The following is a 25,854-nucleotide window of genomic DNA, read 5'->3' as shown; positions in this document are numbered from 1 at the left end:
TAAAAAAACTGAAAGGGACCTAGAGAGCTTACATAATCTGACTTCTTCATTTCATAGATTCAGAAACAGGGCCAGAGCGACTTGCCCGTGCCTGCCTGTACAAAACTGACAAAGGCTGGGCTACAATCCAGGCCTCTTCGTTCCTTATCCTATACTCTTTCCCCAATATCATGTTGTCTGTCTCACCCAGTAGAGAAGTTTTAAAATTCTTAAGAGAAAATTGGCTCCTCTAAATAGTGGCCCTGATAATGGGGTAAATTAAAGAATGAGAGTGGACACAAGGGAAAAAAAGGTAAAAGTTTTTAGTTAGAAAGGATCAGAAGTTTAGGAGAGAAAATGGGGACAACACACATGGACGAGCATTGAGAAGACTCCCCACTCAGAAGAGTGGCAATAAAAATATTACCAGGACTAGATAACAGCTAGTCTAAAATTTCTAAGACAGGAATCTCAAAAAGGCTATTATGTTCCCTGGGCTTTGATGTCCTTTTTAAAATAATGATTACCTTAAAGTGTGCCTCAGGGTTAACTAGACCACTGCCCTTGCTACTCCTGTTTTGTCAGATCCAAAGTGCTTAAAATTCTAATGCTGCTGTCTTTCTCCTGCAGTCCCAGAGCCCTTTGGAGGGGCCATCATCATTGGACAGGAATCAATCACATATCACAATGGCGACAAATACCTGGCGATTGCACCTCCTATCATCAAGGTGAGCAGCATTCTTTTACCTTTCTCTTCCTTCCATCTTTTCTTTCTTCTCACCCTGTTCCTCCCTTTCTCCCCATTTGTCAAAAGGAGATTCAGAGATGTCTGTCACACTGTTCACTATGTACATAAGATATTGTGTTGATCACCGGGAGTACAGAGAGAGATTGGCCTGGTTTTCTTACATAGAGCTTGCTTGCTAAGAGAAATAATGATCAAAATAGGTCCACCCTTTCCATGGACTTGTGCAAAATTTAAGAAGCGAAAAGTTAGGCAAATTCTATTGAATGTAATGTTCTTAGGGCTCAAGTCAATATAAAGTAATATGATAAATTATATAGACTTTAAAAAAATTAGTCATAAAAGTTTCAAGTTATAAAAATTAAGCCCTGAAAGTTTAATTTTACTTTGTTTTTGAGGATAAAGAATGAAATCTGTGGTAGCATTCATAGTCCAGTAAATGCTTATAGCTGCTTTATATTATATTCTTTATAATATATTCTATATATTTCTATAGAAATAGTGTAGAATAATAAATTATGAGTAAACATTTAAGATGTATTGATTGTACGCCTCAGAAAATTATCTTCAAAATAAGGAAGCTCTTCATTTTCTGTTACACATGTTAGCTGAGTGGATTCCTTGCTGGTAAAATGGCTGGATTTAGTAAAAAGAGTGGTCTGTCAGGGTTTGCTTTCCGGTTATGGCATACACTAAATCTCTAATGACTGTTTCTTCCCTTGGCAGCAAAGCACAATTGTGTGTCACAATCGGGTGGACCCTAATGGTTCAAGGTATCTGCTGGGAGACATGGAAGGACGGCTCTTCATGCTGCTTTTAGAGAAGGAGGAACAGATGGATGGTACCGTCACCCTCAAGGATCTCCGTGTGGAACTCCTTGGAGAGGTAGGGCTTATCCCTGTTCCTCTGCCACATTCTCCTAGGTGTCTAGTGACCCCAGATGTGTGGTCCCACTCCTTGACTGTGGGAATTATACTACTTAACACCTAACAACAAACTGTCAGTCCTGCTGTGGAAGTTGATTTTTGAATGAGTGTGATGTTGGAGAATCTCACAGGCTGCTGCGTGCTACTGCAAGCATAAAAAGAAAGGGAAATAAGATGGGCTACAATCTGGAATTAAAGATTAATCTAATGTTGATATTTAATTCTAGAAGAGGTTCCCCAAATGTTTAATACTTACATGGTGAATTTTAGAGGTTTCTAATTTTGTGCATACTGGAGCTGTTGGGATTAAAATTATTGTTTGGAACAGGCAACTGCAAGATAAATTATAGATTTTTCTGAATATAGGGATGTGATAAATAAAGAATAACAAACAAATTTAGGACTATTTGCTTAGTGTGACCTGGGGATGTGAAATGGAGAATTGTTTCCTGTAGTTGAGAGTTTTCTCAGCAGATATCTGAGAGGTGGGTAAGACAGTGTCTGGATCTCACATGGAGTCTATTCCAATTTCTTTCATCCACTGACTTTCTTCCAGACCTCTATTGCTGAATGCCTGACGTACCTCGATAATGGTGTTGTGTTTGTTGGGTCTCGCCTAGGTGACTCCCAGCTTGTGAAGGTGAGAAAGACAATTCCTTCTTTCTGGTTTCTTTTCACTGTCCTCACTATTTCTTCATCAAGCTTCCCTTATGTTTGGTGCCTCTCAGAATTTCTCCAGTTTATTCACATCTCTACTATCCTGCTTTCTACTTGGTTAATTTGACATCCTACCTCTGACTAACTCTTTGTCCTAATGGTTCATTGAGCAAATGTGCCAGGCAAGATGCTAGATGCTGTGGATACAATGATGAACAAGACCCAGCTCCTACCCTCAAATAAGTCATAGCCTAATGTAATGGATCCCCTCTAGAATACAAGAATTTGGACCTTCTCTGCAGAAAAATTCATGCAAACATTTTACATTAATTTCCAAAAATTCATTGCTTCTCTGAAATTAATCTGTAGGACTCCAGGTTAGAAATCCCTGGCTGTTTAGTGGATCACCTATAGGACAACCACATTCCTTAAGTCAACAATACCCTTCTAGAAGCATCCATTGGAGCACAAGAGGGCAGATCTAGGAGGAATGAGAGTTTCTTTCAGATAATAACCATTTCTGTAGGGTGGGTCTGATAGGGCATTCTAGGACTAACAGTGTTCTTTCTTCTTAGCTCAACGTTGACAGCAATGAACAAGGCTCCTATGTAGTGGCCATGGAAACCTTTACCAATTTAGGACCCATTGTGGATATGTGTGTGGTGGACCTGGAGAGGCAGGGCCAGGGGCAGGTAAGGGGTCATCCTGGAAATGGATAGTTGGTATGCCCACTCAAACTGTGTCCTCCTAGCTTTGCTTATCTAGAGTGGGAAGTGTGCACTGAAGATATGTTTAAGAGCCTCACTCACTAATCCCAATGATACAAGGATAGCTACCATTTATTGAGTTCCTATCTTGGCCTGCCAGGGACTTTATATACATTATCTATAACCACTCAGAAACGAAGAGACTTAGGGCTGAGAAAGATTAACTTGTTCAAAGTCATCTAACTAATAAATGGCAGGTGTGTCTGACACTGGCTCCTGTGCTCTTTCTAGTAAGCTATGTTCTAAGGATCTAAGCAAGCTTGCCGAGAGTGGTAGGAGCTTTTTGTTTCTTGGACTAGGATACCTGTTTGCTCAGTAAATTTAAGAGACTTTGGAGATCAACCTCTGTTGAGTCTGTATCCTCAAACCTGGCTCTGCAATAAGGACTCTTGGATTTAGGTATAGTTTGTTTACTTTCTGGGCATCATTATGATTGCCCCAGTCTCCTGAGGGGGTTATTTAGAAACCTTTTCTCTACTTGCAGCTGGTCACTTGCTCTGGGGCTTTTAAGGAAGGTTCCTTGCGGATCATTCGGAATGGAATTGGAATCCACGAACATGCCAGCATTGACTTACCAGGCATCAAAGGTAGCCTTTTAGTGGACATAGGATGCAGATCTTATTTGAGTGACATTGGCCTCTTTACATGTCGTGAAGGCATTTTGGTAGGAGCTAGAGGAAAGAAGATCGAATGAAGAGTAAAAAAAAGTCATCGTGACAGATCAAGTGGTAGAAGCTTAAACATATTTAAAAGTACAAAAGTAAACTTTATTTTATTTTGGTGGCTGGCCTGTATGGGGATCCAAACCCTTGACCTTGGTGTTATCAACACCCATGCTCTAACCAACTGAGGTAACTGGCCAGCCCTCAAGTAAACTTTTTTAAGACAGAGAATACTATTTATTAAAATCGAGTAGAAGGGCCAGCCCGTGGCTCACTTGGGAGAGCATGGTGCTGACAACACCAAGTCAAGGGTTAAGATCCCCTTACTGGTCATCTTTTAAATAAATAAAAATAAATAAAATCGAGTAGAGGAGTGGGGGAGAGAAAGATTACAAGTTAAATTTAGTGTTGTTTATATAAGGGAACTGATAGAATCCATAAGGACGGGACTAGGGATACCATATAAAGGTGTAAGTATAAATGTAACTTTTAGAACAAAAATAACAAATCATCTTAAATCCCAGTAGAATTATAATAAAAAAAAATCAGAGAAAGGCTACATAGTGGTAGACTTTTACAATGTATAATATAGCAGACATAACCTAAAACAGTATGAAAGAATTGATATCAAACATATCTGCCATATCAGTAAAATGTAAATGGGCTGCTATCACATAGGGGATTAAAAAAATGTAAATGGGCTAAACTCACCTATTATGAGGAAAAGGTGAATTTGTATACATTATCAGATTGAATTTTAAAGCAAAATCAACTCAAGGTTGTGTACAGGAAGCACATCTTTAAAAACTAATTCAGAATATAAAAAAAATTTTAAAATGGGGTAAGGTGAAATAGAGGTATATGAAATCAGGAAGGAAGAGATCATATAACTGCAGAACCCAAGAGAATCCACTAAAAAGCTACTACAGACAATAAGAATTCATTAAGATAGCAGGATATAAAATTAATGTACTGAAATTGATCGCTTTCATGTAAACAGTCAATTAGAAGGTGTAGTAGAGGAAAAGAGACAAGTTACAATAGCAGCAGAATGATAAGATACCAAGGAATACATTTAGCCAGAAATGTGCAAAACCTATACAAGGAAAACTTTAAAATACTCCAAAAGGATTAAAAAAAATAGATTGATCAAATGAAGAAGATATACTAAGGTGTACAAATCAACATTATAAAGCTGTTTTCTCTTTGACTTATTTTTATATTTAATGTATCTCAATAGAAATATCTATAGATTTTTTTCTTTGACCCACACAAGTCCAAATGGAAAAAGGAAGAAGCAGGAGTAGTCAGGAAAACTTAAAAAAGCAATGAGGTGTGGGACTAGTCCTACTAGATACTAAAACATACTATTAAGCCTTAGTATTTAAAAGTGTAGTGTCGGTGCACTACAAAGTCTCACGGGCAGATTAAAAAGCCTAGAAATAGACACAATTTCATGTGGAATTTAGTATTTGATAGTGGTGGCATCTCAACTCATTGAGATAAAGATGGGATTTTTAAATAAATGGTGTTGGGATAACTGACAGTCATTTGGGAAAATATAAGTTTGGATCCATACTACCCAATGTATACCTTGCTTGAATCAAAATGGATCAAATATTTAATGTAAAAGATGAAGCCATACAAAAGCTAAAATAAAAAGTTAGCGAATTCCCTTCTAATTTTGGAGTGAGGAAGGTCTTTTATTCATGCATTCATTCATTCATTCATTCATTTGTTTACTGCAGCTGGCTGGTAAGGGGGTCCGAACCTGTGACCTTGGTGTTATAAGGCTGTGCTCTAACCAACAGAGCTAACTGGCCAGCCAGATCTTTTAAACTATTATTCAAAGTATAGAAGCCGAAAAGAAAGACTGATAAATTTGACTACATAAAAATAAAACACTTCTGCATAGCAAAAACAGAGCAAAACACTATTAGCCAAGTGAGAAGAAAGGACAAACTACATAAAAATATTTGTAATTCATCTTATGGACAAAGGCTCAATCTCCCTTATTTATAAAAAATTTCTAGAAAGAAGATCACCAAATGTCTTGTCCCCAAATTGACAAAGGATGTGAGTGGACAGGTAATGGGCCTTGCTTATAAGAGAAATGCAGATCACAGTAAACAGCAATACTGTCCTTTACCAGCTGACCAAAGTACAAAAGTTGACAACACTTGTTAGTGAGGCTATGAGGAAATAAACATGCTCATGTACCCTCCATAGAAGGGAATTTTGTATAATTATTAGAAGCTGTATTTAGTGATTTATCTAGCAATCTCAGTTTTGATAATCTATCCCATAGAACTTCTTATGTATAAAATGACATTAATACAAGCTTATTCATTGTGGTATCGTATGTTATAGCAAAATACTGAACAAGGGTACATTAGTGGGGACTTGTTGATGAACTGGTACACCCACACAAATACTGTGCAGGTACAGAAAATGAGAAAACACTGTGTTCTGATAAGGATGCCAACTTATATTAAGTGAAAAAGCAAGGTGCAGAACAGTGTAAGATAGGGCCGGCCCGTGGCTCACTCGGTAGAGTGCGGTGCTGATAACACCAAGGCCCTGGGTTCGGATCCCACATAGGGATGGCCGGTTCGCTCACTGGCTGAGCGTGGTGCTGACAACACCAAGTCAAGGGTTAAGATCCCCTTACCGGTCATCTTTTAAAAAAAATAAAAAAAAAAAGAACAGTGTAAGATAAACTATTTTATATTTGTATTTGCTTGTAGTACAGTGTTTACCCTGTTTACCTTAATTTAAAAAAACAAATTAGAAGAATAAAAAGAAACTGTTATTGATTACTTATTTGGAGGTGGGTTGGAGGGAGAGGTGTGGGAATAAGACTTCTCTGTGTACTTTTTTTTTTTTTTTTTTCTAAAAGATGACCGGTAAGGGGATCTTAACCCTTGACTTGGTGGTGTCAGCACCATGCTCATCCAGTGAGCAAACCAGCCATCCCCATATGGGATCCGAACCCGTGGCCTTGGCGCTATCTGCACCGCACTCTACCGAGTGAGCCACAGGCCGGCCCCTCTGTGTACTTTTTTAAAAATAAATTTTGACTTTGAATCATGGATATGTATTATCCAATCCAAAACCAAAATAAAAATGTAAAATATCAGGCTAAAAACAGGTCTTAAAATATCTTTCTCAGAGTCTTTTTTTGCGGCTGGCTGGTATGGGGAACCGAACCCTTGACCTTGGTGTTATAAGGCTGCACTCTAACCAGCTGAGCTCACTGGCTAGCCCCCTGTTTCAGAGTCTTAAAGTCAGGAAGGAGCAAGGAGGGGATTTCAGCTCAGGAATTGAAATCCTCCCATGCTGTCAGGCTGCCCTTTTCTTAGACCTGGAAGCTGAGTGTTGGTCTGTGGCGTGCATCTTAATCCTTGGTCCTTGTTGCAGGCTTATGGCCACTGCGGTCTGACCCTAACCGTGAGACTGATGACACTTTGGTGCTTTCTTTTGTGGGCCAGACAAGGTAAGGATGGGTCTGGTGCCAGCTCAGGTGCTGGTGGGAAGGTCACAAGGCGGGGAAGCTGGTTCCAGACTGACCCAGGCTTTCCATTCTGCTGCAGAGTTCTCATGTTGAACGGAGAGGAGGTGGAAGAAACGGAACTGATGGGTTTTGTGGACGATCAGCAGACTTTCTTCTGTGGTAATGTGGCTCATCAACAGCTTATCCAGGTAATAACTGAGAAATGGACAGACTTTATCATGTACTTAAATTTGACCTAGAGTGTGGTACAGAGAACCACTGGATTTTACAACAGTCTTTTTTTTTTTTTTTTTTAAAGATGACCAGTAAGGGGATCTTCACCCTTGGCTTGGTGTTGTCTGCACTACACTCAGACAGTGAGCGAACCGGCCATCTGTATATAGGATCCGAACCCGTGGCCTTGGTGTTATCAGCACCGCACTCTCCCGAGTGAGCCACAGGGCTGGCCCTAAAACAGTCAATTTTTGTGGTTCTAAAAGTCATGTAGAAATTCTAGGAAAAAAAAAAATTGCCTGATAACCTACTACTCAGAGATCACAGCTGTTAACTTTGGAATTATTCCTTTTAGCTTCATTTTTCCTCTGCAAATACATTTGGGGGGATATGTATATGGTATTAATTCACATTCTCTTTTGTAGACTGGGACCATAATATATATATAATAGTGGATCCTGTTTTAGCACTAATTTTATCATGTCTTCTGAGATACTCAATTTTTAATCCCCTCATAATAGCGATCTATGCTTATTTGTAAAAATTTGGAATATACTGAAAAGCACAAAGAAAGAAAAAAAAGTCCTAATGCTACTATCCATATATGACTGTTGGCAGCCCTTTTTACATATTAATTATAAACAGAGCTGTTCCTCTGTTCTGATCCTTATTTTAAATCTATGTGCGATACAGGGAAAGATAGCCTTTTGGTGTTTGTCATCTGTGAGAGCCTGATTTCTTTCTTTCTTCCTTTCTTTCTTTTTTTTTTTTTTTAATTAAAAAAAACCGAACCCATGGCCTTGGTGTTATCAGCACCGAGTGTATAGCTTTTATTGCAAACTTACCAGCATTTGCAGAGCGTAATTTTTTTCTTTTTTGAAGTGGCCAAAAAAAAAAAAAAAAAAAGTTTGGGGATCCAAATACTTGACCTTGTTGTACTTAGCACCACGCTCTACCAAGTGAGCTAACCAGCCAGCCCCAGACGAATTTTTAAAATATCAGTTGAAATATAATCTATATACCATCAAATTCACCCCTATAAACTGTACAATTCAGTGGAGGTTTTTTGTTTGTATTTTGTTTGTTTGTTTTTTATAATGATCCGAACCCATGGCCTTGGTGTTATCAGCACCACACTCTCCCGAGTGAGCCACGGGCTGGCCCTGAGAGCCTGATTTCTGAGAACCCTCTCACTCCCCAGCAATCTTTTTAAGATTTGGAGTGACACTAATGTCCTTCCATTTTTGCTCACCCTCCTTACCTTCTGAGCTGTTCTCCACTCTGTGGCCAGAGTCAGTGTCTTGCCAGTGGTGGGTAGGGCACTCGAGTGCCTGAGGATTAATAAACTGTCTCCATCTTTTTATTTACCTGGTCTTCCTTTTAGCCATCTGGCAGTGGTAGATTGGTAAAAACCGGAGGGAAAGTTCTGTCGGTTTGTGGACCAAGTGTGGGACGTGCCCAGATACTGAGTCATTGCTTTGTCAGTGTTATCTTACTGTTGGCCTGAAGACTGGCACCAGCTCACCTATCTATTATTAAAGAGCTTTCATCCTTAAATATAAACTCAATCATGATAGGTAAGATGAATCAATAGATAACAGTGTCATCGACCTGCTTTTTGTTTTATTTCAGTGATAAAATAAGTTTAAAAAACATTTCAGTACAATTTTGTAGCTTTTACCGAGGAATTTTAAATAATCTTTATGGCTCATGCACAGTAAAGAGCTTGGATATTTTAGAGATCTGATTTGGGGATTGAGAAAAACTCCTAGACTGGTGGGCATTAGGTTTTAATCCATTGTTACCTTTCTACAGGATGCAGTTTGTGTTACCCAACAAGCAAGCCTCAGTTAGAATGAAATAGGCCTTTTGTAGGCTAAGTGTTCTGGGCATACTTAAAGTAGGCTAGGCTAAGCTACGATGTTTGGTAGATTAGGTGTATTAAATGCATTTTTTGACTTATGGTATTGCCAGTTCATAATGGGTTTATGAGAATGTAACCCTAACTCAAGGAGCATCTGTATATGGCAGATTCTATATATAGCTTATTCTTAGGGCTTTAGTAGGGCAGCATTTACCACCTTCCCACTCCCGTATAGATTCCCTGCAGGTGCTTGGAGATATCTGCTCTTTTTTCTCTAGATCACTTCAGCATCTGTGAGGTTGGTCTCTCAAGAACCCAAAGCTCTGGTCAGTGAATGGAAGGAGCCTCAGGGCAAGAACATCAGTGTGGCCTCCTGCAATAGCAGCCAGGTGGTGGTAGCTGTGGGAAGGGCCCTCTACTACCTTCAGATCCATCCTCAGGAGCTCCGACAGATCAGGTGTGTGTGTGTGTGTTTCTGTTTGCTTTTGTTCCTCTCCTGTCTTCTGGGATTTCTTTGATCCTTGGATTTCTTCCTACGCCATATTCCTTTTTGTTCAGCCACACAGAGATGGAACATGAAGTGGCCTGCTTGGACATCACCCCATTAGGGGACAGCAATGGACTGTCACCTCTTTGTGCCATTGGCCTCTGGACAGACATCTCAGCCCGTATCTTGAAGCTGCCCTCTTTTGAGCTACTGCACAAGGAGATGTTGGGTGGAGGTAGGTGTCACTCAGGGACCTGGGCTGGGATCAGAGTCAGAATGTGGCACAAGTACTTAATGTTCTCCTTTCCACAGAAATCATTCCTCGCTCCATCCTGATGACCACCTTTGAGAGTAGCCACTACCTCCTTTGTGCCTTGGGAGATGGGGCACTTTTCTACTTTGGGCTCAACATTGAGACAGGTGAGAATAGCACTTTGAGTGAGGGGCCCTTTCAAAAATAGAGAGTATTAGAGTTGCCCAGAGTTCTTAGCCTCAGGGTGCTGCTTTTGAACCTTCACGATCCAGCTCTTTGTCCTGTTTCCTTTCCTTCCGTCTTTCTCCTGATGCCATTTTTTCTGTAGGCTTGTTGAGCGACCGTAAGAAGGTGACTTTGGGCACCCAGCCCACGGTATTAAGGACTTTCCGTTCTCTTTCTACCACCAACGTCTTTGCTTGCTCTGACCGCCCCACTGTCATCTACAGCAGCAACCACAAATTGGTCTTCTCCAATGTCAACCTCAAGGAAGTGAACTACATGTGTCCCCTCAACTCAGATGGCTATCCTGACAGGTGAGCCTCTTTTTCTTTCTTCAGCTGGAGCCATTGATTGAGGGCATCATGATGTTTTCTTCAAACCGCTCCCCTGCAAGCTTTTTCCCAATGTCAAAGTCAGTAAATAGCTGAGATGGGAAGTGTACATCAGAGCATCTTAGATCTGGCTCCCTCTTAGAAACACTTGGAAAGCTTTTAAAAACATATTGATTCTCCCCAAATTCTGATTCAGTATTGTTGAGCTCTATGATTTGTATTTTCAGAAAACTTCTAGGTGATTCAGATGATTAGTCAGGTTTCAGAACTCTTGATTTAAAGATCATTATGTATTTCCTTAGAGCAGAGATTCTCAAAGGGTGGCCCCGACCAGCAGCAATAGGAACTTGTTAGAAATGCAAATTCTCAGGCCCCACTTGGGACCCAGTATTTCCTTAGAGCAGAGATTCTCAAAGGGTGGCCCCGACCAGCAGCATCAGAAACTTTGGGGGTGGGGCCCAGCAGTCTGTATTTTAACAATAATAACTCCCACTGATTGTGATGCACACAGTAGTTTGAGAATCCCTGTTGTAGACAGTGGTAGGAGTATTTTGATTCTTAACCTTGGCTGTATGTTAGCATTTAAGGGAAAGATTTTAAAAATCTCAGCCTAGGCCCACCCAGACCAATTAAATCAGAATATCTTGTGGGTAGAACCAGGTATTAGAATTGTTTAAGTTTCCCCAGGTGGTTTTTAGCACAGAGTCAAGGTTGAGAACCACTGTCCTGGAGTAAGCTGGTGTAATTCTGCCTTGTTTTTCTTCCCCTTACGGAGTTGCTTCGTAGAATCCTTTCCTTGGGTCTACTCAATTTAAACCCAGACCCTTCTTTCCAGCCTGGCACTGGCCAACAACAGCACCCTCACCATTGGCACTATCGACGAGATCCAGAAACTGCACATTCGCACAGTTCCCCTCTACGAGTCTCCCAGGTGAGGGCAAGTGTAGGAAAGTTGCAGAGGGTGGTGAGCTGGGAGTTGGGAGAGGTGCTTCCAATTTTTTTCTTTTTTTTTTAAAGATGACCGGTAAGGGGATCTTAACCCTTGGCTTGGTGTTGTCAGCACCATGCTCAGCCAGTGAGCAAACCGGCCATCCCTATATGGGATCCGAACCTGGGGCCTTGGTGTTATCAGCACCACACTCTCCCGAGTGAGCCACGGGCCGGCCCCCAATTTTTTTGAGTGCACTGTTTTTTCATACTTGTTCTGCAGGAAGATCTGCTATCAGGAAGTGTCTCAGTGCTTTGGGGTCCTCTCCAACCGCATCGAAGTCCAAGACACAAGCGGAGGCACAACTGCTCTGAGGCCCAGTGCCAGCACCCAGGTGAGTGCAGTGGACAAAGAAAGATGGCATTAGAGTAGGGGCCAGTGAGCTTTCTGTAAAGGGTCAAATCGTAGATATTTTTAGCTTTGTATATCCATATAGTTTCAGTCACAACTACCCAAATTTGCCATTGTAGTCCAAAAGCAGCCACAGAGAACAGGTGGACATGGCTGGGTTCCAATAAAACTTTATTTATATGATTTCTACTTGGTGGCCTTGGAGCATGAATAATTTTTTTTCTCTCATCAGTTTAGGAAGATTGTAGGGTATGTGTAATTGGGGGCAGTGTAGTATAATAGGTAAGAGCATAGGATTTGGAGGCTGACAGAACTGGCTTCAAGGTTTATTGTTAGCTGTGTGACCTTGGGCAAGTCTAAATTTCGGTTTTCACATCTATAAAATGAGGGTAGTAACAGGACAATATAGAGCTGCACATATCAGCTTAGTGGAGATATTAACTGATCCTTTTCTTCCACATATTCTCTGCCTTTCCTGCTCCCAACATCTGTGATAAGACATCCTCCCTCAGTCCAGAGTAGAAGGTCTTTACATTTTTCTTTTTATTTGAAGTGCTCCCCTACTCTTCCCATGAGAATGGTGGGGTCTGCCACTTTATTACGTTACCTGAGTTCCTCTTTAGCTTCGCTTGATTGACTGTTTTAATTGTCTTTAATGACCCTTACATTCTTGTGGTGTTTTGGACTGATGTGTCAGTTGCATACATGTAAACCGGCTCCTCGTCCTCAGTTCCTGTGTCTTTTCTGAGGCACTCAGACTTCACGCTCCACTGAAGCTGCCAGCCACCAGAGTTCTCCTTGTTCAGACACAGCCTCTGAGCCCTGATCTGACTGACCCCCCACACGGAAGTTCCAAGCACCTGTTCTGCTTTTGAGAGGGATGATGTGCGTTCTCTCTCTTCTCAGGCCCTGTCCAGCAGCGTCAGCTCCAGTAAGCTGTTTTCCAGCAGCACAGCTCCTCACGAGACCTCCTTTGGAGAAGAGGTGGAGGTGCACAATCTCCTTATCATTGACCAGCACACCTTCGAAGGTGCAGATGAGCTCTTTCCATCATTTTAACCAATGTTCTCCCTAAATGAGGCTGTTTTGGGCTCTGGTATGTTCCAAAGTCTGACAGACAGTGTGGTGGATCATCCTAGGAGGAGAAGAAATGAGGTGGGGTGGGACCTCTGTGAGTTGGCAGTGAGTCCAGGGTGTTGGGCATCCTCTCCTTGGCATAGGCTGATGGGGGCAGACAATCTGAGGAGACAGGGACAGGAGGAGGCACATGCTGTATCACCATCTAAGCTGCTAGCCCAAGTACCAGATTACATGTGCAGGAGATGCGGGTGAGGTATGAGCAGCCAGTCATCTCTGTTTCTCTCCATCTAGTGCTCCATGCTCACCAGTTTCTGCAGAACGAGTATGCCCTCAGCCTGGTCTCCTGCAAGTTGGGCAAAGACCCCAACACGTACTTCATTGTGGGCACGGCCATGGTGTATCCAGAAGAGGCAGAGCCTAAGCAGGGTCGCATTGTGGTCTTTCAGTATTCAGATGGTGAGTGGGTATAGTCTCCAGCTTCTGAAGGGTATGAAATGCTGGGAAAGTAAGCAGACTGTATGAAGTTTTAGAGCCTCGGTTAAGCAGTAGAAGAACTTGGATTAATTGCTCTGAAGAGACATTCTGTTCCTTCTCAAGTTATTGATCATCTGGGTTTTGGGCACAAATAAAATCCAGTTTGTGTTTCTTCCTTTTCCACTCTTTGAAAAGCAGAAAAAAGCGGGAGAGGTGAACGATGGGTAAGAGAATCTAGTGGCCAAAATAAGAGTCAAGAATCCTAGATTTGTTTTCTACTTGGTTGAAAGGCATTTAGGTGGTCTTTCCAGCTTCAGCACTTTGTGTTTATTTCTCTATGTCTTTTTAAATTTTCTCTATGTCATTATTCCTACCCAAAATGGTTCTAAAGACTACTTATCTGCCCGGAAATCTCAGATCAGATGGCCAAGATGGAATTTGGTCTCCATCTTGAGAGAGAGATCTGGAGTTTCAGGGTGGGAGGCAGATACTAGATGTTATCTGGAGTCACTGCCCATTACCTTGGGGCTCATACTTTAGGTTGTGGTTAACCCCAATATGTACTGACTCTGTTTCTTGCTTTTCAGATGATCGGTTTCTATGGGCAGGAATTAGAGTCAGAGGCTGGCCCGTGGCTCACTCGGGAGAGTGTGGTGCTGATAACACCAAAGCCATGGGTTCAGATCCCATATAGGGATGGCCAGTTAGCTCATTGTGTGAGCGTGGTGCTGACAACACCAAGTCAAGGGTTAAGATCCCCTTACCGGTCATCTTTTAAAAAAAAAAAAAAAAAAAAAAAGAATTAGAGTCAGGGGGACAACCAGAGGATTTTTTTGATTAGGTAAAGTGTGGGCTCGTAAAAGAGACTCAAGAATGTCTTTCTCCCTCTCCAGGAAAACTACAGACTGTGGCTGAAAAGGAAGTGAAAGGGGCTGTGTACTCTATGGTCGAATTTAACGGGAAGCTGTTAGCCAGCATCAATAGCACGGTGAGGCCCGTACCCCTTGGTGTTCTGCTTTAGGTTGCACACCATGTCTATAGAACATGTCTCCCTTCTCTTTCCTGGGGCTGCATGTATATCAGAGTCAAAGAATAACAAAGTGGAGGGTATGGAGGATGGAGCTTTAAGCTGGGAGTCTGGGGACCTAAAGTTGAACCAGGCATTGGACTTGGTTATGTGAATCCCCATGTGTCAGATCCTGAGTGCTGTGGGAATTGAGAAGGGTGAGAGCTATGGTCCCTGCACTCAGGGTGTTCAGTGTCACAAGAATATTTCATCTGTGTGGAACAAAATGAACCCAAAACAAAAAAGAAAAAGACCAAAATGAGCCAAATCATATAATCCTAAATACATCCCTGAGATACTTACTAGTCCTGTAAAATATTCTACTTCTCTTTTGCCGTGACCTCACTTCTTCCCTTGCAAAATTTTTCTTCAGCTTTATTGAGGCATAATTGACAAAAATTATATATATTTTAGTTGTACCACTTGATGTTTTGGTAAAAAGAATTTTAAGTTTCGTGGTCACGTACATTTGGAAAATGATGTATCCTGGATTCCCCCCCTGGATTGACATAGTACATCATAGTGTATTAAAGGTGCTAAGACTGAGAGTAAAGAAACATTACTTACATATTTTAAATTGAGGGTTCTAGTTGTTTGTTCCTTCAGAAAATATTAATTGAACACTTGCTGTATGCCGGGCACTGTTTTGGTAGTTGGGATGTGGGGTAGTAAACAGAGTGGATGAAGAACTGCCCTTTTGGAGCTCATGAGCAAATGAAGTCAATATATATATAGCACGTGAGACGGTGAGAGCTGAAAGGGGCGTGGGGCCGTAGGAGTGCCAGGACGGACAGGAGACGGGGGGAATTGCTTTTCCACATCAGATGGTTAGGAGGGTCTTGTGGATACAGTGACATTTGGGACAGGTTCCTAAAGGAAGAGAGGGAGGATCCCTGCCTGTATCTGGGGAAGACCAGTGCAAGGGGGAACAGGCCATGTGTCTGGGGGCAGTGAGCTGATGGGGCAGTGGGAGATGAGTCAGGCAGCCACGGCCAGAACATATGGAGCCTGTTAGGCTATTCAGGGATGTTGAGTTTTACTCTGAGGGTGAAGGAAACCTCTGGAAGGTTTGAGCAAGGGTTTGAATGTGATTGAACCTGTATTTTGAAAAGATCTTTTTGCTTCCTTGGAAAGGCTGTGGGGTAGCAGGGGTCGAAGCAGTGAGATCAGTTAGAAGGCTCTTGTGATAGCTGGTGCTGGCACCAGGTTGGTGACGGAGGAGCGGATGAAGAGTAGTCAGACTCTGCGTGATTGTGAAGGTAGGACTGAATGAGGGGCTTTGGTGATGGACTGAAGATGAGGTGTGAGAGGTGGGAAAATCAAGGGTCAAGGGTTTTTTGGCCCAAGCGATAGGAAGGATGGTGTTGCCATTTACCAATACAGGGATGATTGTGAGTGGAGCAGGTTTGGAGGGGAAACTAGAGGTTTGGCTTTAGACATACTAAGTTTCAGTGGTTAATCAAGTGGAGAAGTCAACTTGGTAACTCGATTAGAGAGGTATGGAATCCAGGGAAGAGGTAGGCTGGAGATGTCAGCATGGCAGTTATTGGGTGGCATCAAAAGCTGAGAGTCTGGAGGAGATCACCTAGGATCACCCATCTACTGAGAGTAGATAGAGAAGGGATCGAAGACAGCTCTGGGGCTGTCCAGCATTTAAAAGTTGGGGGGATAAGGAAGACCCAGCCAAACAGAAAGGGTGACTAGTGAAGCAGTAGGAGAATTGAGAGAACAGTGTTCAGGAAGCCATGGAAAGAAAGCATTTCAAGCAAGAGGGCGTTGGTAAACTGCAAGTGCTGCTGGTAGGTCAGGTGACATAAGGATTAAGAATTGATCATTGGTTTTAGCAACATGGAACTCAGTGGTGACCTTGACCAGAGCTCTTTGGTTGAGTGGTTGGGATGGAAACCTGATTGAAATGGGTTTGGCTGAGAGTAGTAGGAGAGGGCAGCTGGTATAGGAAACCCCTTCGAGGAGTTTTGCAGTAAAGGAGAGAGTATTGAGGGTAGTGACTAGAGGGAGATGTCGGCATGAGAGTGTTTTGTTTTTAACTTTTCCTGCTGGGAAATACTGCTGCACATTCCTGTGCTGATGGGAATGATCCATTAAAAAGAATTGCCTGTAGCCATGTTCTTGAATAGGCAGAAGGGAGGTGAGAACTCGCACACAGTGTTGATCTGAAATGGCAGAGAAGGGAATGGATAATGGAACCTTGTGGAAACGTTTTTTTGTTGTGACCTTCTTCTCTGTGAAACAGCTGAGAAGGAAGACGGAAGAAGGCAGAGAAGCAGTTTGAAGTGAGTGAAGAAAGTGTGCATTCACCGTTTCAGGACCAGAAGCATGAATGGGCCAGGAAAACGCACAATTGCTGAGAGCGTTAAGAGCCCTGTTCAGTTAGAGGTCCTGAAATTAAAATGTGACCAGTTATCTCCCGCCGCGGGTTCGGATCCTATATAGGGATGACCAGTGCGCTCACAGCGCTCACTGGCTGAGCGCGGTGCGGCCGGTCTCAAAAAGGACAAAAAAAAAAAAAAGTGACCAGTCATCCTGGTTGGTGGTTTTTCCTTTTCTATAGTTGAAGTTGAGAATTTAACGCAAAGTCGGGTTTTGTCAGGTGAGTGTGATAAAGGGAGAGAGGAGCAAGGGAGTTGAGAAATCTGTAAGACAGTGATTATGGTGATGGACTCTGGGCCTCTTAGAATAGGTGACACTGACAACACAAGATTCTGGTGGAGGTATGGTTATTTTTAATGACAGGCTTTATGGGTGATTATAAGAATGGACAAGATGAGTAGGAAAGAGAGGGTTGGAAAAGGTAAGAGATCAGGGCATTGGAACAACCTTCTCTATGAATATTAAGGTCACCAAGAATTACAGGAGCGTTGTATGGAAGAGAGTGACGGGGTGGGGGTTAAGGTGACTGCTTCAAGGGGAGATAGTGGTAGTAGAGTCTGGTGGTGTGAACTTCAAAACTGGGGTGTTTAGGGAGGGGGAGGGACAAGCCTGAAAGAACAGGCAAGGAGGAGCATGGAATACTGTTCTACCTCCAGCCCCAGTGGTATGAGGGACAGTGGGAGACAAAAGAGCCAAGTTGAGAGGGTTACAGAGTCCTTATGAAAGAGCGGTGTATCAGAGTGAGACGGTGAAGGGACTGGCCAGAGAAGAGGTTGCCCATGTGAATGATGTGTATTTCAGAGGGTACTGTGAACAGGTACAGGAATTGGGAGGGGTGGGATGCAAGGGCAGATTAGGAGAGGTCTGGTCTGTTGTTGGCCAATAGAAATACTGTACAAGCCACATATACAATTTTAAATTTTCTAGTAGCCTCACTAATGTAAAAAGAAGTAAAATTAATTTTAATAATGCATTTAATTTAACCTGGTATATCTAAAATATTGCCATTTCAACATGTAACAAATATAAAAACAATGAGATTTTTACATTTTTTTCATACTAAGTCTTCAAAATCTGGTGTGTATTTTATACTCACAGCACATCTCAACTTGGACTAGACACAATTCAGGTGTTTCATAGCCACATGTGGCTAGTGGCTATCATATTGGATAATGGAGGTCTAGAACCTTTCGGGAAGAGAGTGGGAACCTTGGGCTTTTGATGGCATCTGACCTTGGTCTTGACTATCTCTGTGGCAGATGGTGATAGGGAGGTTGAGAGTGTGGAGAGGGAGGGGCGAGGGGTGTTGACAGGAATGCATGGAGCTTTAAGGCCCCTTCGTCACTCACACTGTTGGAGGTGTGAGGCCCAGCAAGGTGGGGCTTACCCGAAGATGGGGTGCTTTGGAGGCACCCTTGGCCCTGCTGATGGCAGTGTGGTAGCCATTGTAATTATTACAAATGTCTCTTGGAGTACACACGTGTGGAGCTAGGGTTCTTTGGACACACCTTAAGAAATCACGGCAAACATCTTCGTCCTTTGGGAGGTGTGGTTGTAACTGAAGAAGCATTGCAATAGAGAAGGAAAGAAGCAGGGCTTCTTTTTCCCTCTTAGGAGGTGGTGGGGGTGGTCATAGAGTCTAGTTCTTTTGCTTCCTTCAGGTATTTGACAACGTTTCTGGTGGACTTTTCCACTCAGTTTTCTCCACCCATTGAGTTCACATCAAAAAAGCTCCAGGCAAAAATGAGTTTTGAGAAGGGTTCAGAAAAGGTGGTTTGTTGGGAGGTGATCTTGTTCCTTTCTATCAGGAAGTTGGAGGTGGATTTTCTCTTTCCAGAGACATTCTATAGGTCAGCTACCATACTTCAGTCACAGGAAGACCCTCTGTTGTCACATCCATAGTACACGGACTCATTCTTTTATGTAAAGGGTAACTTTGTATTCCTACATGGATGTGCTATTTTCATGTTTTGTAAATAGGTAAAACTGAAATAAAAAATGTTCACGCCAGTGCCACATGAAACCGTGTCCCATCCCACCTTGCACTTTGGGAAGTGGTGCTGCAGATGGAGGAGTGAGGAGAGGGGGAACAGTGGCTCCGAGGGTACTCGGGCCCCCTAGGCTGAGAGAAGCAACGTGCCCTTCGCAGGTGCGGCTCTATGAGTGGACCACAGAGAAGGAGCTCCGCACTGAGTGTAACCACTACAACAACATCATGGCCCTCTACCTGAAGACCAAGGGCGACTTCATCCTGGTGGGCGACCTCATGCGCTCAGTGCTGCTGCTCGCCTACAAGCCCATGGAGGGAAACTTTGAAGAGGTAGTGGGCGAGGGGCATGGGAAATAGACTTCTTCCTTAAGCCATGGCCCCTGTCAGTATTTCTCTGGTGGTGAAGGATAATGAAGCCCAGTGGGGGCAGAAATGTTTTCCCTGGAGTATACATTTTGTATCGGTTAAGTATTTTTAGAAACCCCTGAGCTGAACTCTGAGTAGGCTTCATCTCTGGGCTATGGCAACCAGATAGGCTGTGTTGGCTAGATTGGGGGGAAAATCTCTTGAGGGTGACAGTTGTTAAACACAGGGCTACATCTGCTACAGGGTAGGATCTTGGCTCCTGATTAAAAGAAAGACAAATCCCAGAACTGGATTCCATGCAAACTGCTGACTATTTTCTTGTTGCACCTCATCTGTTTTAAGATTGCTCGAGACTTTAATCCCAACTGGATGAGTGCTGTGGAAATCTTGGATGATGACAATTTCTTGGGTGCTGAAAATGCCTTTAACTTGTTTGTGTGTCAGAAGGATAGGTGAGTGACCTGTTATGGGAATGGTGGGGAGGGGCTGGAGCCCTGGGTTTATGGTGGATGAGAACTTTGGGTTCTGGATCAGGTTCAGGTGCACCTCTTCACAGAGGAAGGATTTCTTCATGAGAGAATCAAAAGCCACATAAATCTGCCTCTTGAAACTGACTCCCCTCCCATGGGGTGTGTGGGCTCCTCAGGGAAGCTCAGCACAGGGTGTCCACTGCACGAGGTCCTGTGCTGGGGTCTCATGGTGGAAACGTGGAGGTTTGTGTTGTGACTTTCTCATGCTGCCTTTCAGTGCCGCCACCACTGATGAGGAACGGCAACACCTTCAAGAGGTTGGTCTCTTCCACCTGGGCGAATTTGTCAACGTCTTTTGTCATGGCTCTCTGGTCATGCAGAATCTGGGCGAAACTTCCACCCCCACACAGGGCTCAGTGCTCTTCGGCACAGTCAATGGCATGATTGGTAAGGTTAATCCCTGCAAAGCACACTCCTACACAGGCCTCCTTCCTGAGGGGGCCATTTTGAGGGATGAGGGCAAGCAGTGGGACGAAACCTAGCGTTCATTAGAGGAGGCTGCAGCCAGCTTGTCCCTCCTCATGGTGCTTGCCTGGGCTGCCCTTGGTAGCATCCTTGTTGTGGGCTCCTGTGCTCAATGCAGCTCACAGCTCCCTTCCCTTCTTCAGGGTTAGTGACTTCACTGTCAGAGAGCTGGTACAACCTCCTGTTGGACATGCAGAATCGACTCAATAAAGTCATCAAAAGTGTGGGCAAGATCGAGCACTCCTTATATCCTTTCCAGAGCCATCCCCTTATTGGGAGGCACAGCCTGGCACATGCAGAGAGCCATATTACTAACCCTGAACTGCTTCTGGAAATGGCTGTCCATTTCCAGAATGTCTTGACTGGGTTCCTGTATGAAAGTTTTGATTTTTTTTAAAAAACTTTTTCAAGTGTGGAAAATTTTAAACACAATAGTAGAGAGAGAACAGTGTAATGAATCCCCATGTGGTTATCACCCAGCTTCAACTGGTCCATCTTGGAAACGTACATTTATGTTCCTGAAATATGTCTGCCTCTAGCCTTGCTGGTTGGTGTTGCACGTTCTGTCAGGGATCTTGTTGGGGACAGCAGTGTCTGAAACTAGAGAGCAGCAGAAGAACAGGGGGGAAGAAAAGCTGAAAACTCCAGAAGCTCAAGCAGTAGCCACCCTGGGACACAAAGAATCCAAGTATCATTGGAAGTTTGTTTATTTTGGGAGATAGAGTCCTCCCCAGGCAGGAGGTAGGAGGAGCTCCTGCTTGTGAGTCTGGCCCACCTCCAGCCAGGGAGGAGGCAGATGGGCTGAGGTCTTGGTTTTGCTAACCAGCAGGACTTTTGGCAGCCCCTTGTCTTGTGAGCCTTAGTTGACTTACCCTTGCAGCTCTGGGGTTAGAGCTAGACGAGTGGTTCTTAGCAGGTGTGGAATCAGATTCCCCTAGAGCGCTGTCAGAAACCTCCACACAGGTCCAGGCTTTACACTCACAGACCCTGATTTGTATTTTGAAAAACATTATTTTGGAGATTACCTTGATTAAGAAACACTGGATTAGGTAAATGATTTTCATTTCTTTCAATTTCAAAAATGTCCAAAGTGCAATGTGACTTTTAGCTGAAACCTCCATTTCCTATTCTAATCCCAATGCTCACTCTCGTCTATCTGTGGTCTTGCTCAGAAGCAGGGATGACTGAGAGTAGGGGTGTTTCCATATGAGCACACATTCCTTAACCCACCTGTCCACCTGGAGATCCTTCCACACTGAGAGGAAGACAGAACCGGCCACAGGCTTCATCGATGGCGACTTGATTGAGAGTTTCCTGGATATCAGCCGCCCCAAAATGCAGGAGGTTGTAGCAAACCTACAGGTGAGCTGTTTGCAGCCCTGGGCCATTTAAACAAGTCTACTGTAGATTGGGGCATGCCAGGAGACTGTCAGAGCTGTGGACACCTCTCCTTGGTTCCAAGGTGCCAAGGGCCCTTTATGGCCCTTTGTAGTCCTTACTGTGAGGGAAGGTGGAGTCTGAGAGAAAGCATATGTAGTTGAGGCTTGTGGGTGCCCACCAGGTACCAGGCTTTGTACTAGGAACCTTACCTGTGTTAACCTCTGTCCTTTTGCAATGAGGGCACATTTGGACGTGTCTGGAATCTCTGGCAAGACCCAAACATGGGAGGCAGGGTTAGGATCCTGCAGGGGGGAGAAATTTCCACATTTCTGGAGTTTGGGATATTGCTTCTGGGGGACATCCTTGAAGAGAGAGAAATGTACTTCAGGTGGTGACCCACAAGCTAGCTTTGCCCCAGCAGACCTTGCTGACCTGTGCCCACAAGGGGGAGGTATGGGTTTCTGGTGAGTCCTTCCTCCCTGCTGAGGCAGTGATGGAGCCTTGTCACTCCATCCTTGTGAGTGCTGCTTCCCCAGCTGAGGAAGAGTGCCCTCCTGACCCTCACAGCCCTGTCCCTCTTCTTACAGTACGACGATGGCAGCGGTATGAAGCGAGAGGCCACTGCAGACGACCTGATCAAGGTTGTGGAGGAACTAACTCGGATCCATTAGCCAAAGGCGGGGGGTCCCTTTTCCTGACCCTCCCTCAGGCTCAGCCCTCCTGCCCCCCCTCCTCTCGCACCACTGTCTTCTTGGCCATGGGAGGTCTTCCCTAAGCCAGCTGCCCCCAAGGCCACAGTTTACCTGTGTGTAAGTGGGGCTTTCTTAGAACTAAAACCAGTTCACTAGAGACTTGGGAATGGGCTGAAGGTGAAATATGTTCTCCCTGGATTTTTACCAGTCTCACATGATTCCAGCCATCACCTTGGACCACCAAGCCTTGATGGGTGTGGCCAGTTGTCCTTCCAGGGAGGGATTTTTGCAGCTCTTTGGCTGGAAGGAAGTTCTGTGTGTGTGTGTGACTCTCTTCACACTCATGCATTGTCTTCTACTATCTTTTTATTTAGTTGAGGGTGTGGGGAGGCTGCCAGTAGGGTTTTATTGTCTTTGAAGTGAGAGCTTCCTTTTGTTCTGTTGCATCTGAGAGCAGTGAGTCTGGAGGCCTGACCACGAGGTCAGGGCTGCCTGAGTATAAAACCTGGAGATGGTAGATGATCCACAGGCCACAGCCCTATTGTCTCTGGGAACAGCCTCCTTGAGAGAGAAGGAGGTAGGGGGATGTGAATTGGTTGTTAGATTCTGAGTTTTACCAAATAAAGTAGAATCTAAGAAGGAGGATATATTTGTTCTGCTTTTCTTCTTCCTGCCCAGCTACCCAGCATCTCAGGTATACTATGCTGCAAACTTAGGCAGCAAACCCCTCATTGACAGCTGCTGTCATCACTTGTCCTTCCTGTTAGAACAAGTTATTTCTTTTTTTTTTTTTTTTTTTTTTTTTCCGTGTCCGGCAATGGATCGCAACCCTCAGTGTTGCCCCCGCACCGGACCGGGACCGGCAACGGGACCGCAACCCTCGGTGTTGCTCCCGCGCCTCGCTCAGCCAGTGAGCGGGAACCGGTCTGTATGTGGGATCCGAACCCTCGGGCGGGAGCGCCGCCGCGCTTCCCAAGCGGTGCACTATCCAGTGCGCCACCGGGCCGGCCCTAGAACAAGTTATTTCAATTAGAGAGAAGACATCTATACCTCTCCTTTGTCCTGTGATTATTTTTGGTGGGATCCCAAGTAGGATGGGTGTCAGGTTGTGGAAATTTAGTGGTCTTTGTGGTGGCCTTGCACTCGAGAGTCACTATTTGATTTTCAGTTGCCTCTGCTAGTGACCTGCTAGTCCTGGGGATTCCTTGGGCTGCCTTTCCTGGCTTAATTTTACAGCCAGCTGTGTGTGCAGCGTCGCAGGCACTGCTCCTCAGCCACCAAGTAGCTCCTCATGCACCTCCCAGCTTTCTGTTGCCATATGCCCTTTGGATTTTCATTATATTCCTGTGGTCTAATCAAGTGAGCCTTTGGTGTATGGTTTGAAAACAGGAGTAGGGCACATTTGGGCTTTACCCTTTCTGTCCAGCAAACAAAGCCTGTCTTCTTTCAGCTCAGCGGGTCATTGTCTGGGCCCACATTTCTACCAGTGATCCAGTGGGAATAAAGGCTGTTCTGTCCCAACAGTGCAGTAGGGTTGGTCCTAGGCTTATTTGGCTGGCTCCTTTAAGACCAGCCTTTGATACAGTGTCAGGAAAATTGTGGTTTCAAGTTCAAACTGGTTTTGAGAGATTCTAGCATAAAAGGGAAAGAGCAAGGACTCATCCCTGCTTTGGGGGTCTTCTGGAATAAGTTTCCTTCCCTGGAGTCATTCTTTGGGTTTTATTGCCCTTCTTTTCCTCTTGTTCTCCTGGGATTTCTGAGGATGGGGGGATAAGGGTCTTAAGAGAAAAAGTAATCAGCATCTCAGAAACCACAGTTTGAACTTGAAACTCAACACTGTGATTTGAATTCTCAAAGTCATGGTTTGAATTTGAAAAAGTCCTGCCCCCATGCCAGAGACCAGCTTTAATGAGGCAGGCAAGAAACAGTCTCAAGATTGTGATTATTTTTAAAACTTAATCCTAGATGGGAGGATAGGTACCAAGATCAGAAAGACAGAATGTGGTGGGATTATTATTCTAGTGCTCTTTAGTGGTCTGATCTGCAGCCACTGAGATCTGCTACATTGAGTGGAAGGTTATTATCAGTAGCTTCAGTCTTGGATTTGGAAGCTGTGGAGTCCTTGCAATGTTTTACTGATTTTTGTTACTACAATCTTGGGTATATTCACTTGGGACTGAATTCCAGCAACCCTTTGGAACTGAGACTCTGCTGCCACACTCCCAAATCCCCTCTGAGAAACCATTCATCACCTCTCGGGGGTGAAAGGTTGTCTTTGGAGCCTTGCTACAGCCAGCTGGAACGCTCAGGCGCTGATGAGCTAGCCTCACTCCAGGCCTCTGCACGAATGGACCTTTGGGAGAATAATAGAAACACTGACTCATCACATGACCATTTGGAACAGTCACAAGCCAGAGGCCATCATTCTTCAGCCAACAATAACTTGGATCCTCCACCCTCAGTGGAGGGTCCCTTTTACTGAGAAGCCACAGGCCATGGAAGTGGGGAAGAAACGCTGAAGAACTTCAATTAGGGGATATGCCCAAACTAGTCCTTGAAGATGAACAATATTAAGTTAGAGACTCTCAGAGTACAGACTTTGACCTGAGAAGCTTGGAGCTCAAAAAAACAAAAAGAAAACAGCAAAAAGTGAACTAAAGGAGCAAACTTGATAAGAGAAAGGTGAAAGCCATAAGATTAAAGAAACCATGGGGAAATGAAAGAAATGCCAGGGGCAGGTTAGAAAGTTGGAGATTCACCAATAACACCAAGGTCACCGTGCTGGCCAGCCACCCCCAAAAGAGGGATTTAATACCTAAGTATCCTGAATTCCTCCTTAGGGTAGATGTGCATTGTCTTTAAGCACAAAGTTGCATCTCAGCTATTCCAGCTGATTGACCAGTATGGAGCAAACCCTGCCAGAGAATGAGTTTTACAGGGTGAGGGGGCCGGGCTCCATAAAGTAGTAGAGTTAAGAATAGAGGTAGCTGAGGTGGGCTGGAGTGTGGGAGAAAGAAGATGGCATGAGATATGACAGCCATGTGAGAGGAAACTTGTGAAAGTAAATGTGTTGAGAATACTGAGCAGCTCCTAGGCCAGGAGGAAGGAGTACCTGTTTGACACCGAGTGGTGATCTGGTGGCAGTGGATGTTTGAGGCAAGGAGGAAAGATGCCCTAGGATTCTGAGGGTTTAGTACTCAGCACAAACATAACAGAAGTTGCCTTCCTCTTACTATATGGAATATTTTGGCAACCAACTTCCTGAGAATTTGTTGTTTAGAAGATGAGTCAAGGGGCCGGCCCGGTGGCGCACTGCTACAGTGCACCGCTTGGGAAGCGTGGTGGCGCTCCCGCCGAGGGTTCGGACCCACATACAGACCGGCCGCTCACTGGCTGAGCGAGGTGCGGGAGCAACACCAAGGGTTGCAATCCCGTTGCCGGTCCCGGTCCGGTACGGGCG

The 25,854-nt window shown here is 44.2% G+C and overlaps 1 protein-coding gene across 1 annotated transcript in view; it reads left to right on the top strand.

Moving 5' to 3' along the window:
- The window catches only part of DDB1 (damage-specific DNA binding protein 1, 127kDa), a 29,206-nt gene extending 6,167 nt beyond the window's left edge, over window positions 1-23,039 (top strand). Inside the window, exons 6-27 of the mRNA XM_008575779.1 lie at window positions 610-707; window positions 1,451-1,609; window positions 2,207-2,290; window positions 2,883-2,999; window positions 3,559-3,661; window positions 7,157-7,232; window positions 7,330-7,438; window positions 9,606-9,784; window positions 9,886-10,049; window positions 10,127-10,234; window positions 10,396-10,603; window positions 11,457-11,552; window positions 11,832-11,943; window positions 12,867-12,990; window positions 13,332-13,496; window positions 14,408-14,502; window positions 19,121-19,291; window positions 19,670-19,779; window positions 20,075-20,244; window positions 20,466-20,568; window positions 21,561-21,684; window positions 22,290-23,039. Coding sequence (XP_008574001.1) covers window positions 610-707; window positions 1,451-1,609; window positions 2,207-2,290; window positions 2,883-2,999; window positions 3,559-3,661; window positions 7,157-7,232; window positions 7,330-7,438; window positions 9,606-9,784; window positions 9,886-10,049; window positions 10,127-10,234; window positions 10,396-10,603; window positions 11,457-11,552; window positions 11,832-11,943; window positions 12,867-12,990; window positions 13,332-13,496; window positions 14,408-14,502; window positions 19,121-19,291; window positions 19,670-19,779; window positions 20,075-20,244; window positions 20,466-20,568; window positions 21,561-21,684; window positions 22,290-22,373 — 2,759 coding nt within the window. The 3' untranslated portion in view covers window positions 22,374-23,039. The remainder of the gene's footprint in view (window positions 1-609; window positions 708-1,450; window positions 1,610-2,206; window positions 2,291-2,882; window positions 3,000-3,558; window positions 3,662-7,156; window positions 7,233-7,329; window positions 7,439-9,605; window positions 9,785-9,885; window positions 10,050-10,126; window positions 10,235-10,395; window positions 10,604-11,456; window positions 11,553-11,831; window positions 11,944-12,866; window positions 12,991-13,331; window positions 13,497-14,407; window positions 14,503-19,120; window positions 19,292-19,669; window positions 19,780-20,074; window positions 20,245-20,465; window positions 20,569-21,560; window positions 21,685-22,289) is intronic.
- The last annotated feature ends 2,815 nt before the right edge of the window (window positions 23,040-25,854 follow it).

The sequence above is a fragment of the Galeopterus variegatus genome, unplaced genomic scaffold (genome assembly GCF_000696425.1).
Source record: "Galeopterus variegatus unplaced genomic scaffold, G_variegatus-3.0.2 Scaffold1239, whole genome shotgun sequence".
Taxonomy (NCBI): Eukaryota; Metazoa; Chordata; class Mammalia; order Dermoptera; family Cynocephalidae; genus Galeopterus; species Galeopterus variegatus.
This window is presented reverse-complemented; position numbering and strand designations above follow the sequence as displayed.